We start from the raw sequence: 17,740 nt of genomic DNA, 5'->3' as shown, positions 1-17,740 counted from the left end.
GTTCTACTTGTCTTCTTCTTCTTCTACAGAAGGTTCAACAAATTTGGCCACCAGGTCTGCAAGAACTTGACCCTTAACAGAGGTACGGGGCATGTACTTAATATCGAAGTCGCCTAAGATTGTACCCCACTTAGCAATCCTTCATGTACAATCAGCACTCCAAAGTAATGATTTGAGCGGAAGTTAGGTTAAGACAACAATTGTATGAGATTGTAAGTAGTGGGGGAGTTTACGCGTAGCGTGCACCATTGCTAAAGTGGCCTTTTCCAATGGTAGGTAACAGATCTCTGTCTCATGCAACGACTTGCTCACGTAGTAAACTGGCCTCTGCACACCATTGTCAACCCGTACTAGCACTAAACTAATAGCATGGGAAGCCACAACAATATAAGCAAACGAAACCTCATCCTTCTCGGGCTTGGACAAAACAGGTGGCCGAGAAAGATATTCCTTGAGCTGCTAAAAGGCCAAAGCACATTCCTTTGTCAATTCAAATCTCTTCCACTTATTTAACAACTGGAAGAAAGGCCTACATCTGTCCGCGGACTGAGAGATGAATCAGTTCAAAGCAACAATCATTCCCGTTAATTTTTGAACTTCTTTAGGATTCTGAGATGGCTGTAAACTGTTAATTGCCTTAACCTAATTAGGATTGACCTCTATTCCATGAGGAGTGACCATATAACCTAGAAATTTACCTAATCCCACGCCAAAGGAACATTTGGAAGCATTGAGCGCAACTTGTGTTTCCTTAATATTTCAAAGATATTCCTCAGGTCTCCCACATGCTCAAACACCATCTTACTCTTCACTACCATGTCATCTATATAAACCTAATATTTTTACCTAGTTATGGCTCGAACATCCTGGTCATCATCCTTTGATAGGTAGCCCCTGCATTCTTTAAACCAAAGGGTATTACTTTGTAGTGATAATTTCCTGTAGGAGTGACAAAGACTGTTTTCTCCTGATTGTACAAGGCCAGGGGTATCTGATGATATCCTTGGAAGGCATCTAGAAAACTCATCCGAGAATGCCCAACAGTGGCATCTACCAATTGATCTATACGAGGCATCAGAAAGGGGTCTTTGGGACAAGTTTTGTTCAAATCTGTGAAGTCTACACATACTCGCCATTTTCCATTCTTCTTTTTCACTACCACTGTATTAGCCAACCATTTAGGATAAAATACCTCTTTGATAGCGCCTGCTTGCTTGAGCTTGATCACCTCCTCCTTGACAGCCTCAGAATGCTCCTTAGATGATCGCTGAGGTGGTTGCTTCCTTGGTCTGACAGTTGAACTGACATTTAAATGCTGACAAATGAAGCTTGAATCCACTCCTGGAGCCTTGTAAGCATTCCAAGCAAACACATCATTATTTTCCCTAAGAAACATCATCAACTGGTCTTTCTCCCGAGGAGGCAGTGGAGCTCCGACCTGAAAGTACTTCTCCCTATCATTACTTATAATAACCTTTTCTAACCCTTCACACTCTACTACCTCCATTGAATCTTTAGATAACACTGGCTCCTTTGATTGCTACAAACTTTGCTCATTTGATGTCGAGGACTCTTTTTCAGCTTGATGCCTAATTGTGGCCACCAAGCACTGTCTAGCTATAGACTAGCTCCCTACTAGCTCTTCAACCTAGTCACTAGATGGATACTTCACCTTCAATTGCAAGGTGAAGAAAACAGCCCCGATGGCATGAAGCTAGGGTTTTGCCACTATGGCTGTGTAGGGAGAATACGCATCCACCACTATGAAGTTGACTTCCACCACCTCTAACCCAGTTTGCACTAGTAGTTTGATCGGCCCCATTGGTATAACCTACCAAGGGTGAATCATAATTAGTCAAATCCTCGAGTTTCATCCCCAACCCCTTATACAAGTTAGGGTACATAATTTCTGCTACACTGCCTTAATCAACCAATACTCGCCTCACACATATCCCCCTATCTTGAGGGTAACCACCAATGTATCATCATGTGGCTACAAGGTACCAGCCTTATCCTCATCAGAGAAACTCGGGGCTAGTCAGACCTTCATCCTACTCTTCTTAAGCTTAGGGTAGCATGCCCCCACAGGTGGCTGGGTTACAGACAGTACCCTAGAGTGGTAAGAACCAACTCTTCCTGGGGCAAGAAGAATAACATTAATTATATCCAAAGGTGGTTTTGAAGAAGCATCCCTCTAAGATCTCGATCTTGCCTAGCCCCCCTGCCCATTGGGATGATAAAGGAATTGCTTTAACTTTCCACCTTGGACTAGCTGCTCTGGGTGGCCCCATAGAGTTTGACAGTCCTGAATAGTATGTCCTCGCTCCTGGTGGTACTGACAATGAAGGCTTTGATTGCACCTTGTAGGGTCTCCTCCCATTTTATTTGGCCATTGAAAAAATGGTTCATTCTTGATTTTTTTTTCCAATATTTGATGCACTGGTTCTTGAAACAACACATTAACCGCTTGTGGTGCAGCAGTAGCCCCAGACTGCCCAAAAAAATCCCAGCCAAGGATGATTATTGTTGTACTTATCCAACTTGAAGCCTTTCCTATCCTGAGAGACCACCTTCACTTTGCCTTTACCTAATTATTGGTCTTCCTCTACCCGTTAATACTTATCAATGTGGTCCATGAGCTGATGTACATTACCAACCGGTTTTCCTGTTAACAATTTCCTCAGACCGTGCTCGGTCAGCAGGCCAGCCTTAAAAGTTCTTATGGCCACGTCATCAAAGTCCCCATCGATCTCGTTGAACATCTCCCAGTATCTATCTGAATACATTTTTAGGGTCTCCCCCTCTCGCATTGTCATAGACAGCAGAGAATCCAAGGGCCGAGGAACCCTGTTGCACGTAATAAAGCGAGATCTAAATACCCAGGTTAGTTCCTTGAAGGAACCAATAGAACCTGCCCCCAGATCGTCAAACCACCTCATTGCCACAAGTCCTAAACTAGATGGAAATATCTTGCACATCAAAGTCTCATTCTTGGAATGCACAACCATCATCTGGTTGAAATGGCTCACGTGCTCCACAAGGTTTGTTCAACCATTGTACATGGTGAATGTTGGCTAAGTGAATCACCAAGGAAGCCTTCCTCCTTCAATTCTAGGCGTGAAGGGTGATTTAGAAATCTGGTTTAACGCTCTACTCATAGCGTCATTCCCCAGGCCTCTGCAAGATTAATTCCTACTCCTACCGTCACGAGGGTTGTCCTCCTCATATGATAATAATTCACTAGGGGAAGCCTTGACTTGGGCCTATAACTGCTATCCCCACCATCATTAAAAGAAGGGTCAGAAATGGAAGGAGTTCGCTTCCGTCGTTTGTGATGCAACTTCCTCCTTAAATGATCAATCTCCAACTGCATGGCTCTGGCATTTATTCATAAGAGACACGGTTCTTGCCTCGTGACTGACTTCTACTAGTGTGGGTGGTGTGTACACTCCCCTCCCGGTCCCTACTTCGTTCAAGATTTAGGAAGTGATCTTAAAGTTGAGGCCCCATAGACTCCGCTTGGTATGGACGTGATCCTACCATAAAGTTAAAATCACTAAAACACAAGGTTCCCCACAGATGGCACCAATTGTAGAGACACAATTTGTACCTAAACCTAAAATAGAAAGGGAATAGGCCCAAAGAGCCCAATATAATGAATTTACAGAGAGTGGGTTTGAAATCTAGGTTCTAATGAATTTGTGCATCAATTGGAATGGGCCAAGATGACTATAGATCAAAGATGAAGTAGTTTTATATAAGGAAAATCGTCCTTGAATTATATCCGAGGAGGCTGGTTCTTCTATATAACTCACTTAATGACAGATTACAAATATTGTCCTTCAGTCTACAGTGTTTTTCTTCCTTTTTTCTGATCCCTCATCTTGGGAGTCTCCTCTCCCTTTTATATCATCTTTCCTCCTCTTTCTACTCTTCACGTATGGATCAGATTGTTGGCCTAGATACTTGTCCCATCAGCACCTTCCTGAAGCCTTTGGAAGTAGCTATAAGGCTGAACCTTGCTGCTTAGGTATCACTTCCTCATTAATGCGGCCAGAGAATTAGCTGCAGAGCATTCAATGCGGTGGTAGTAGCTTTCTCTCTAGATATTTTAGGACTTCCTTCTCTCCTGCATTTCTATGATGCTTATCCGTATCGATAAGATCTCATGGGACGTTGCCCTGGATGGCAGACCACCCCTTCGGACCTCGGCTTTGTTTAGCCGAGGAGACACCTTTCTTTAGACCTCTCCTTGGACCATTGTAACTTGACTTCTTTTTTTTTACTCATCAAAGCTAACCTTCTTCACAACGCTTATCCCGTCCTCGGACAATTAGGCGTCCTCGAATTAGGCCATTGGCCCAATATACATATGGATACAAAATATTGCCTGGCCTAACACCCCTACAACACCCAATCAAATTATTTATTTCAAGCGCTATTTTATTAAAATATCAATTTTTCTTAATTTTTTTAATTGCCTATCTCTTTTACACACTACAACCGTCATTCTCTCTCTTCCTTCACCTTGGAAAATGCAAAGAAAAGATTAAAAAAAAAATTAAAATTAAAAAGCACAATAAAAGATCTTGTCTATATATCTACAATGATTATGAAAATGCATTGTGGACAATGGAAGAAAAAACTGATGTGAGTAATTTTTAGAGTTGGTTGAAAAAAATTTGGCCCATATGCCATCTTGCACAAGTCAATGTGAGTGTTCATTGCAGTTTTGATAATGTTTGAAATTAAGTTCTCACTTATCTAATGATGCAAATTACATTTTTACCATTTTTTGTAAGTTACCTTTTTACCTTTGAATAGTAAATCGACTTTGATAAGCCAAAAATGTATTGACCCCTTTGTGATGAGTTAAGTTGACTAATTAGCCAAGTTATTAATTAATCAAATTAACATGCAAACGCGTGGTAGCACAAACAAATCACCAATTAAACTAAGTATGCAGCGGAAAATAAATGACACGGTGATTTGTTTACAAATGGGGAAAACCTATACAGCAAAAACCCCGCCGGGTGATTTTAAGGTCACCACTCCTGAAATTTCACTATTATCACAACAAGCGGTTACAAGTAAAGGAATCCCAAGTACCTTATCAACCTATAGTTGAACCCTTACCCCAATACCCAATTAGACTTGTTCTGTAGTGACAATTTCTCCTTTCAATGCACGGCTCCCAAGTACGTGATTAACCAATTGTGCAGATCCCAATACGCGACTTCAATCACCAACTAGAGAAGATTGTTGGCTGCAAAGTTCTTCAATTCATCCACACGATGAAGATCAAGAAGATGCTTGGTTACAAAACCCTACGGTGCAAAGACACAACAACTTCTTCACAAGAGAGATGAACTAGGGCAAGAACTTCGTCTCAAGTCACAATTTGCATGAACAAGGATTTCTCAATACTTATGCAACTTGCGTATTCTTTGGCGGCCCTTAAAATAATCATTTTATATGTCTAGGGTTAGGATAAAAGAAAGACCAAAGACACATCCATGGATTGGAATAAAAACAGAACTCAGAATCTGTTTTTCTTAAATCTCGACAGATAGAAGTATCGAGAAGCTGTCGAGCCACGGGGCTAGAACAGCTCTTTACACCTCGACACATGCTTGTTGGCGAGTTAGCTGTCAAGCTTTAATGAACTTGCACTTTTCAGCTTGTTTCTTGAACAGACTTGTTGACTTCAACACTTGATCTTGAAACACAGTTTCTTGAAATATAAAACTCATCCTAATTCTACCCAATTACAAGTAAAGTGCATTTTTTCAAAGGATTAGCCAATTACATAAATGAATGACATATGTTATAAATAAGTGAAACACATATGTCCTAACATACTCTAGTTGTAAATGTGGTATTTATTGTCCTCAACATGTGTGCTTCATGGAGCATGGAGTTCATTGCCAAGATGAAACTAGCACATGAGGGCTTTGAGATCATGTGAAACATGTGAATGGTGTCCCCAAAGCAAGAAGCGAAGTGTGTAGTTACAAGGAAGTGAATGTTTTGGATTGAGATGGTGTAAGGGTATGTGAGAGACCTAGATGACAATTTCTTAGAGGACTTGACTATAGGTCAATTGATCCTATTGGTATATTGGTATATATAGTATTCCCATTGATATATATCTTGGGTATACGTTCTAATGTTGACATATGAAATGATATTGAAGGTTGATGAAGAATATGTGAGAAACAACAGAATTGGGAAAAACTAAAAATGTATTGAATTAATTTAGTTTGTGCCTTATATACATCTTCAGGTAAGTCAAACAAGAAACAGAGTTAACAAACTACACTAACAAAAGCATAACCACCTTCTCACATGTGGCTAACTAACCTAGTCACGTGTAAACACTAATAGCAAAAAAACTAAACTACAAGTCATATTATATATAGTATATGAACAATCAATAAACTACAAGTGCTTCAGATATTGCTTCTTGAACTTCAACCACATCTATGGAGTCCTTCTTCCTCTACTCTAATTGCTCACCAACTCTTCCTTGATCTTGATACTCCCCCTCAAGATGGACTGTAGGTTGATAAATGTTGATGAGTCCCATGTTGGATAGAAGCTCTGAAAACTACTTGTGACTTAGAGCTTTAGTGAGCAAATCAGCTAATTGTGACTAATTTCTGACATGGATAAGCTTGATAACTCTCTCCAACAACTTATCCCTCACAACATGACAATCTATCTCTATATGCTTCATTCTTTCATGGAAAACAGGATTAGAACCTATGTGAACAGCTGCTTGGTTGTCACAGAATAACAATGCTTCCCTATTTTGATCAACCTAAGGATCCTTCAACAAATAGAGAATCCAAACAATTTCACAAGTTGAGATAGCCATTGCCCTATATTTAGCTTCAGCTGAGGACCTAAAAACAATGGACTGTTTCTTTGATTTCCATGAAACCAGTGAATCTCCAATGAATATACAATATCCAGTAATAGACCTTTTGGAATTTGGACATGCAGCCCAGTTAGAATCAGTGAATCATTTCACATGAAGCTCTGAACTTGACGAGAAGAAAATGCCTTTCCCAGGTTCATTCTTCAGGTATTGCAAAATCTTAAATGCTACCTCAAGGTGTGGTTTTCTTAGTTTAGCCATAAATTGGCTTAACTTATGCACTGCATAAGTAATGTCAGGCCTAGTGATACTTAGATATAGTAACCTTCCCACCAATCTTCTGCACTGCCCTGGATCATCAAGTAATAAACCTTCATGTTTACTAAGCTTTAAGTTCTGATCCATAGGAATTTTGATAGGTTTGCAACCAAGAAGTCATACATCTTCTAAAATCTCAAGGGCATACTTCCTTTGACACAAAAAGATGCCTTTGGCTGTCCTTATTACCTCCAAACCAAGAAAATACCTCAACTCACCCAAATCCTTTAACTTGAATTTCTAATTCAATAGCACCTTAAACTGATAAACCTGCTACTTATCAGTACTTGCAATGAGAACATCATCAACATACACTAATAAAACAATGAAAGAAGTCCCTTACTGCCTGGTATCAAGAGAGTACTCTGCCTTAGATTGAGTGAACCCAAGCTGAATCAGTGTGGTTGAGAATTTGGAGAACCATTGTTTGGAAGCCTGTTTAAGGCCATAAAGAGACTTGTTTAACTTGCATTCAAGCTGCTCTCCATGCTCCCCCTTGTTGTGGAAGCTAGGTGGAAGAGCCATATACACTTCTTCATGCAAGTCACTGTGAAGAAATGCATTATTGACATCAAGTTGGCTGAGGAACCAACCTTTCATAGCAGCCACTTTAAGAACACACTTGACAGACACCATTTTTGCAACAGGACAGAATGTCTCAAGATAGTCTAGACCCTCCTTTGAGTAAATCCTTTGGCAACCAACCTAGCCTTATACCTCTCAATAGACCCATTTGCCTTGTAGTTAATTCTATAGACCCACTTGCATCCTATAGGATGTTTAGCAAGAGGTAAAGTAGTTACAATCCAAGTATTATTGGCCTCCAAAGCAACAATTTCAGTATTCATGGCTTCTTGCCACTTAGGGTCAAAAACTACTTGTGAAAAACACTTAGGTTTTGTGGTAGTACAAATGGAACAACAAAAAGACTTGTAGGCAGGTGATAAATTGTCATAAGAGAGAAAAGAAGAAAGAGGATGGGAAGTACTTGGTTGGGACTGATTAGAAATGGATGTTGATGAGACTTGGTTACAATGATAAGCCTTAAGGTAAGAAGGAGGCTTAGAAACTCTAGTAGACCTTTTAGGAACATCAAAAGGCACAACTAGATCAGCATAAACATCATGATCAAGAACATCGGAAACAACATGATCAAAAGCATTAGGAAAAGCTTGATCATCTGAATCAAGGTCATGATGAATTTGTACAATGGAATCAGCAGAGACTAATGAGGGAGGATTACTAGGTAAAGCATCAGAAATGGGAGGAATACTAGGTAAAGGAATCAGGTCAAGGGAAGGAAGGGAAGTGTTTGAAGAAAAAGGGAAAAACTTTTCATGAAACACTACATCCCTAGAGATGAAAATAGAGGGAGATTGAAGATCGAACAACTTGTAACCTTTAATATTCAAAGGATAGCCTAAGAAAACTGACTTTCTAGCTCTAGGAGCAAACTTGTGCTTATGTGGAGTAACATCAGTAGCAAAGCAAAGGCAGCCAAAAGTCATAAGGTGAGAATAAGAAGAAACTTGATTAAAAAGGACCTCATAAGGAGACTTATGTTGCAGGAAAGGAGTAGGAAGTCTATTGATCAAATAGATAGCTGTGAAGATACAACCACCCAGAAAACAAGAGGGAGATTGGACTGAATTTGTAAGGCTCTAACAGTAGCCATAAATGTGCTATTGTTTCCTCTCCACAACTAAATTTTGTTGTGGAGTGTACACATAGCTTTGTTGATGAATGATGCCCTTAGAATTATAAAAATCAACCATATTGAATTCTAAGGCATTATCAGTCCTAATGGACTTAATTGCAGTGTTAAACTGAGTGTGTACCAAATTGTAAAATGAAGCAATCAAAGGTCTAACTTCTGATTTAGCTTTCAAAAGGAAAACCCAAGTAGCCCTTGATGCATCATCTACAATGGTAAGAAAATATCTATGTCCAGCAGTAGTAGAAATAGAGAAAGGCCCCCAAACATCCATATGAACAAGATCAAATGAATGAACAACTCTTTTATTAACAAAAGGAAAAGGCAGCCTCTTTTGCTTAGCCAATGGACATCCATTGCAATCTTTAGTATAACAGTTTTGCAAGAAAGGGAAAAGATGACTCAAAGAATGAAGTTTCATATCAGATGGATGTCCTAACCTAGAATGCCATAACGAATACAAGTTAGCATGTGAAACAGAAGAAGAAAAGGTAGTAAAGGGGCTAAACTTATGCTTGAGAAGAAAATCATCAAGAGACTTGGAAGCTATGGAGAGACTAGAACCTTGTAATAGATAAAGTCCATCAAGCATTTGGTCCATTCCAATCATGTTCCAATAGGCAAGGTCTTGTATAAAACAGTAAGTAGAAAGAAACACAAGACAAAGGGGCAAAGAATGAGTTAATGCACTAACATATATCAAGTTGAATGAAAAAGAAGGCATACAAAGGACATTGGTTAAGGTAATATGTAGTGAAAGCTTAATTGTACCAACATGAGTCACAAGAGCAGCCTCCCCATTAGGCAGTTCAACCATAGTATGTGAAATTGCAGTAAAAGAGGTCAATAAATGCATTAAACAAATTATATGATCTATAGCACCAGTGTCTATTACCGAAGTTTCAACACCAAAAGCCTTTCTATTCACAACCTTAGCAGAAAAGACTAAATATGGAGAGCAAGAAACAGTACTTGTAACTGCATTGGAGGGTAAAGCAACATTATTAACCATATGAGGTTCTTGAACTGTTGAGGTCTGGTGAACTCCAATTGAAGAAGAACCAATTAAAGATAGAAGTTGCTGGTACTGATTAGGGGTAAAAGCAGGTGCTTGAGCAATAACAGAAGAATGATCTACATTTGGAGTAAGATAATGACCTTGGGACTGGTCTCCAACTATTGAAACTTGATGAGCCATGACATTCTTATTCTTGAATTTGTACCCAGGTGGAAAACCATGGAGTTTGTAGCATTTATACACAATTTGACCCAACTTCCCACAATGAGTACACAAAGATTGTTCCTTCCCTTTAGGATTGTTGCCTGAACTCTTGGTAGCCAAAACAGTATATTCAACCCTAACAGAATTGGTGAAAAACCTCTGCATTTCCTATTGAATGAACAAAGAATGAGCCTTATTGACAAAAGGCAATGGATCCATGAGCAAGATTTGTGTTTTGACTTGAGAAAGAGCATCATTAACTCCCATGAGAAATTTCATTGTAGATTCTTTGTCTTGAAGAATCTTCGATCTCTGATTGATGTTGCATACACACTTGCCACAAGTGCACTAAGGAAATGGGCTAAGATTTTGAAGCTGATCCCACAAAACCTTAAGTTGAGTGAAGTAATCAGTGAGTGATTGCTCTCCCTGATGAATCTCAGCAATCTGTTTCTGGATATTGAACAACTTAGTGCCATTTCCTTGACTAAAAGTATCTCTAAGATCAGTCCAAATCTCAAGGATCAATATCTCTGTAGATAATACTAGCTTGAAGCCTTGGTGAAATGGAGTTGATGATCCAAGTGCCTACCATATTGTCAGCACGAATCCAAGCTTGTATAGTTGTTGGTGAATTCACCAATGGAGAAGACATGGTTAGAGAACCATCAATAAATCCAAGCTTATTCTTGGCAATCAAAGACTTCCTCACTGATCTTGCCCAAGAAGAATAGTTTTCTCCCCCAATTAATGGTTGAGAAGTAAGAACAGCCCCTGGATTTTCTCTAGGATGCAAAAATAGAGGATCATTGGGATTGTATGAATCTTGCGAAGAAGATGAAGATTCAGTGGTGGAAGTGTTAGCTGCTATTGTGTCAGCCATTAAAGGAAGATGAAAAGCTTGAAGAAATACAACAGAGATTTGAGAAAGCTTGAAGAAAAACAATAACGGCAGACAAGAAGAAGAAATTCCTAATTTTGAGAAACCCTAGAAATAGAAGTTTCTAGAGAGCTCTGATACCATATGAGAAACAAAAGAATTGGGAAAAACTGAAAATGTATTGAATTAATTTAGTTTGTGCCTTATATACATCTTCGGGTAAGTCAATCAAGAAACATAATTAACAAACTACACTAACAGAAGCATAATCACTTTCTCACGTGTGGCTTACTAACCTACTCACATGTAAACACTAATAGCAAAAAAACTAAACTACAGGTCATATTATATACAGTATATGAACAATCACTAAACTACAATTGCTTCAGATATTGCTTCCTCTGCTCTAATTGCTCACCAACCCTGCCTTGATCTTGAAAGAATAAAGACGTTGGCTCTGATACCATGTTCAATTTAAATAATAATAAAAAAAAAGATCTAGAAGAAGAGAATGTGGAAAAAGAAAAAAAAAAGATGGTAGGGTTGATGGCCTAAGTTCATTGCGGACAGCTCCTAAAGTCTACATCTACCTATTCATAATTGTGCTATAAAAAACCCAATATATAGTATACATAGGAATATAGGCTTAGTTGGTAACCCTATAACCATTGTTTTCTATTTTATATTACATAATCACAATAGCCCAAAGCATTTTACAAAATCATGACTTACATATTTATGATAATATCCTAATATATTTTAAGGGCTACACATTTATTATAATATCTTTATATGTGTGTGCCCTTTGTTTTTGAGATTTCTACATTTACAAAAAAACTAGATTGGATAGTCTAATTATTAATGTGGTCAAATTAAGCACTTCCTATGGAAAGCATGTACCAACAATTTACCATCCAGAGCAAAATTATTCAAGAGGAAAATCCTAACGGATACAATCTGCCATCGCTGTGGAAATCACTACAAGGATAGTATGCATGCTTTATGGGATTGTCATGAAGCTATTATGGCTGTGTGGGATGCAAAATTTGGATGGGTGAACAGGTTTTGCTTGGATTAATCCTTCAAAAGCCATGGGTTCCAAAGGTTATTGCAACAACAGTGTGGTTTGTGTGGTGTCATCGAAATAAAACCAGGCTAGGGGAGCCAACATTACTGATTGAAAAAATTTATGAAGCTGCCCGAAACTTCTTGCATAATTTCAAAGCTAGTCTGACCACAGGGTGCTCAGTCCAGCAAGAGGAAAGTCAGGATTCCTCCCTGTTAGAGTACTTTTTTTTACACCTAATTTTATTTAAGTACCACCTATTTATTTTCAAATACCACTAATAAGTTATTGGGTTTTCCCAAATATTTTTTTACTCTATTATTATGTTAATCACAAATATTTCATATCTAATTATCTAAATTGAGTCATGATATAAACTATCACAAAAGCCCAAAAAACTCATTTTCTATCCAATTTTATTATCATTATTTAGCTAAGCCCAAAACCGGTCCTATGAGCCCAGTACATGAAGGAAAAATTCTGGTTTTGCATCTCATGCAAAACCCACAGCGGAAGCAACGAACAATGGTCTATTTCATTCATGATTGATAACGTGTACAATGTAAATTTCAGAATTTAAGAACAAGATAGCGTACCTTGGTGTGGAGAAATTCAAAACAAAGATTAGAAGCACTTGGGAACACTTTTAATCTTCACTCCAATTCCACTTTACGCCCAAGATGTGTGGTCTCTCAATCAGTTTTTCAAAGGGAGAATGAAAGTGTATCTCACACTCTCTCACACACCGTTTCTTTTTCTTTTCTAAACTCATCTAATAAAAATTATGTATGTTTCTCCCTTTATAACTAACTGATTATCTAATTGGGCTGGCCTATTGGGCCTTTCCAATTGGGCTTTAGTGTGTGGCTTGGAGTGGGACCAAAAGGGACCAATAAGACACTAGCTCCAATGGGCCTTGGGCTTTTCCGTCAACTCTTGACAAGTCCAAAGTTACCATTAATTATATTTAATACCACTATATAAATATAATTGCACTCTAGGCCTTATTAATAAATTATTTCCCAAGACTTTATTATACACGTAACCCCTTCATAAAATATTCGTAGTAACACAAAGTCATAAACGTAGACTGCCACTTTGTAAATTACTACATCTTATCCTTGAGTACCCGGTTTAATTCTTTAAAGTTATTCATTATATACTTATGAAATCCAATTTCATAAATATATATACTTTAGCAATTTCTTACTAAAGTGGTTAGGCCTAACTCTCTGAATAACTGAACCCATTAAACTTATCTCAAGGGAATATTTTATATCTCCATCAAGAGACTATGAATTCCATCTTGAGAATATATGTTCCATCAACACTAAATGTGGCTGCCCAATATACTGAGGTTTTGACCGTTACTTCAGGTCTCACTCCTGATATATCAAAGCAACCTACACTTCATGATCAGGTCCATTATTCTCTCAGGATTAAGAGTTCATGCAAATAGAAGTCGTGAGATTTATTATTCATTTGACAGTCGTTAGAAGAATAATAAATCTCACAGCGGTCCTATTCAATATGTTTTAACTCTTAAAACATATCAACTAGAAGTTTCCACTTCCATGATCAAGACAAATCATCTTAGTTGACACGTTATAGTCTTCGCAGATGAAATGCCCAATTTCATCACCGACTACGAACTATTAATTCTGAGTTTACAAAGAACTTGTGATTTACATCTTCTGTGACTTTTCACATAAATCACATACAATGCATCTCATGGACTATATGATAATGTCCCATATTCACGTAACCACTATTTTAGATAATAATAAAATAACTTTATCAAATACAATATTAAGTCATACATCATGTCATACATAATGTCATACACAATATCATACATAGCATCATACAATAGGATTTAAGGGCACTAATCCTAACAGTACACACATCCTATTCTATTTAAAGCCCAAGAATACCTATGCTCGGCAATATTTGAAAAGCCCATGATTCAAATCCATGACAAAACAATTTTATCAATGGAATTCAAATCCATAATCAAAGCCCATGGTTTAAACCCATGGCAATTTATTTATCCAAAGCCCAATTCACATTGGCAATATCAAAGTCCAATTCTCATTGGCAACATTAAAGCCCAGTTCTCGCTAGCATTATTTAAAACCCAATTTTCATTGGCAATATCAAAGTCCAGTTCTCGCTGGCAATATTTAAAGCCCAGTTCTTGCTGACAATATTTAAAGCCCAGTTCTCACTGGTAATATTAAAACCCAATTCTCATTGGCAATATCAAAAGACCAACTTACGTTGACACTATTATAAGCCCAAGCTAACTACTTGGCACTATTTTATCAAAGCCCAAAGTTATTAATACTTGGTAAAATACTATATCATAATTATTTCACATAAAAGTCCAATAATGAACAATACTTTAGATTCTTAAACTTATTACTATAATATTACAAGCTCATGGAATTTATGAATTATTTATTCTCAAAACCCATGGCAATCATCTTATAAAAGCCCATGTAAAGTTATGATTATTTATCTTAGACCCATGACATTTATTTATTTCATATCATATTATAAACTCATGTTCACTATCTTACGTCACAACATCCATAATATTTATTTTCAAAACTCATGACAATTATTCATCTCACAAGCATATTATGATAAAAAATAAAAATAAATAAATAAAAACCAAGAGAGTATCACACTATTCCACTATAGTGGTTGTTGCCATATTTTATTTGAAACCATGGATATTGTCTCTATTTAAAATACATGGTATATATTATTCTCAAGAAATATTGGAGGTCATTATTCAAAAGCCCAAAAACAATATCATTTACAAAAATAATCCATAACAAAAATTATGAGAAACTATACAAGTTGTTATTTAAAGCCCATGGAAATTAACACCCAAAACCTATCATAAATATTTATTAAAGTTCATGGATTCATTTTATTTCTACTAACAACTAAAGCCCATGTGGAATAAAAATCCATGGCAATAAATGATAGCTTTGTCCATTTTGTAGGGCTAACAATGAGAAAGCAAAAGGATAGGCCCAAGTGGAGAGAACCACCAAGTCAGAGGCCCACCAAAATACTCAGCCATCAGCCAAAATAGTCCATGTGTGCAAAATGACCCCGCTAGAGAACTCCACTTAATTCTGCCTTCCGCTAGAGGTCACCTCAAGAAGCAACCAAGCTCCCAAACCAAATTAGGAGTTGGCCACCTATCCCACTACCAACTCTAACGTGAATAGTACCAGAGGCTGACACCTAAAGGCTAATGAGCAATAAATACCCTTCTTCCTCAAGTTTTGGTCACAACTCAAGGAAGTCATAACCAAGACCTCCAAGCTCATGAAATCCTTAACCAAATAGTTTATTTTATTACTAAAAATGTATGTAATTGGTTCGTGAACCAAGCCCATGAATCCTAAAGGGGAAAATTTAGGAACATGTGGTTTGGAGGGCATAAAGGGATCTCCAGCGGAACCCTCTAAAGTGGACTTAAACTTTGATACCTGGCTTGGGGTTTTGAATCCTACTTCCTAAGGTCCATATCTCAATTGCAGCGTTAGGATTCCTCCATAATACCTACCTTAATCTCATTAGCTGAACATAATCTCAGAATTCTTAGCATTTAATGCAAGATTATGTTGATTTTTACCCATGTGTGACATTGCCCAAAGAAGAAAAACAGCCCCAAAAGCAAAAATCCTATTTAAGGCCAAATACTAAAATAATTATATCAGCTATTCTGCCCCTGAATTAGTCTTACGTTTTGGACTTTTGCTAATTAATTCTCCCTTAAACTCCACTATAAAAGCCTAAGCATACCAGCCCATAAACACACACTAAACCCCTTTGAAATTTTTGATTTTCTTGTCACTTTGCTTGTGGTTCAACTCTCCCTAAGCTCATAAATCATTCCCTTAGCCCACACTCACTTAGCTTCAGACATTCCCTTTCTTTTTCAATATATTCATAGCCCATAAACATTTCCTAATTAGTCATAAACAATTATTTACCCATTAAAGACTTAGTTTCAGCATTAACTCTATAATACCATCACAAGCTTACATACCCACTCACTCAAAACAGCTTATACTACCCTATTCATGCCCCACATATATATTCCTCAAGAATCTTAGTTCAACATTTGTTGCACTGAGCTGGAATCTCTCACTCCCTTCATTCCATCCTATTTTTTCCTCTTTTACTTGTACTTATGAAGCCTTTAATCCTTGTTTATTGTTGTTATGATGAAAGCCATAATGTTTTGGATACTATGGAAATTTTCCCTTATGTTGACTTAATAATAATAAGGAAAATATATGATTTTTACCATGTAAACACACTTATTAACCTGTCAGATGTCTACTACTAGAGGTTTGTTATATTCACTGTTGAACTGTTTTTCCTCTTGTGTACTTGTTATAATGGGTCCACTTTTATATTAACCAACTATGGAGGAAATGCATAATTTTTACTATGCAAATACATTCATTGATTTTTCAAACATCTACTGTAGGACGTCTCTCTCGCTTACCGCTGCACTATTATTTAAGCACTCATTGTGGTGGGCCATCCTTTGTGCTAACTTATCTTTGCAGGAGGTATTTTGGGGCCTTATTATAATATTTGTTGGATGCAACCCGGACTTTGAGCAAAATGGGCCTTTTACACTTCACCGATAGCCTTTGGGCCATATTCTAAGCCTAAAGTCGAGTCTTGGTCTTGACTCCCCGAACATTATATGGGCAACGAAAAACACCCCCAACACTCCCAAACCTAGGAAGTTCAAAAAAAAATTTGACGGTGCTATGTTTAGTGAAAGCAACGAGGCGGGGATTGGAATTGTAATCCAAAATTCTGCCAGGGAGATTATTGCTACCCTTTCAGAAAAAATACACAAACCTTCTTTGGTTGCAATTCTAGAGATATATGTTGTAGCATGAAGAGCAACCAGACTCGTCCAAGAGATTGGTCTTCATCAATTGGATTTCGAAGGTGATTTGGAGTTAGGTGTTAAACCCTCCAGATAAGAGATTTTTCATTCTCTTCTTTTGGTTATCTAGTTAAGGATATTTTATCTTTTCTTAACTCCCTTCGGAGTTTCTCTTTCTCTCATACTATGAGGCAAGGTAATGCTATTGCACATTCCTTAACCCAAAAAGCAAGATTATTTTTTTCGATGCTAGTCTGGATGGAGCATGTTCCACCAAACCTAGAACTTGTCGTTTTTGCTAATTTATCAGCTTTTAATTCTATACATGCTGAGCTGTTTTCTCAACAAAAAAAAAATTTATTGGGCTTGATGGCTTGATGCATGTTATCACTTGTGAATGAAGCATATTATTTCAAAGGTTTGGGCTCCGTGTAACAATCTACAAATAAATGGGTGTTGGTTTCCTGCTCTAACTCTCAGCTGCTACAGTCCCCCATTAGACTTTAAAGAAGAAGAAAATTTAGCAGTACAAAAAAGGAAAGAATAACAGAGCAACAAATCTAGAAATCATTCATTCCTAGACAAATCACACAAAATCCTTTGCCATTACTCAATCAACACCATATTTGGCTCTCTTACCATTACTGAAGATCAGCAAATGAGTTGGCTCCAAGAGAGGAGGCCTTTGAATAATACAATTACTCAATTTCTTCTTTAG

General features: G+C 37.5%; 1 protein-coding gene across 1 annotated transcript; it reads right to left on the bottom strand.

The window, feature by feature from the left end:
• Positions 1-10,485: 10,485 nt before the first annotated feature.
• LOC142625097 (uncharacterized) lies at positions 10,486-11,020 on the bottom strand. The gene is made up of 2 exons (XM_075798803.1): positions 10,778-11,020; positions 10,486-10,725 (listed from the first exon to the last, which is right to left on the bottom strand). The coding sequence occupies exons 1-2, from the start codon at positions 11,018-11,020 to the stop codon at positions 10,486-10,488; spliced, it is 483 nt and encodes a 160-aa protein (XP_075654918.1).
• Positions 11,021-17,740: the final 6,720 nt, after the last annotated feature.

Source organism: Castanea sativa, chromosome 2 (genome assembly GCF_040712315.1).
Source record: "Castanea sativa cultivar Marrone di Chiusa Pesio chromosome 2, ASM4071231v1".
NCBI lineage: Eukaryota > Viridiplantae > Streptophyta > Magnoliopsida > Fagales > Fagaceae > Castanea > Castanea sativa.
This window is presented reverse-complemented; position numbering and strand designations above follow the sequence as displayed.

Excerpts from the sequence above, each read along its gene's own strand:
- LOC142625097 (XM_075798803.1), bottom strand. The coding sequence starts at position 11,020 with ATGGCTGACACAATAGCAGCTAACACTTCCACCACTGAATCTTCATCT. Across the intron at positions 10,726-10,777 it reads TAACCATGTCTTCTCCATTG|GCACTTGGATCATCAACTCC; the intron begins GTGAATTCACCA and ends ACAATATGGTAG.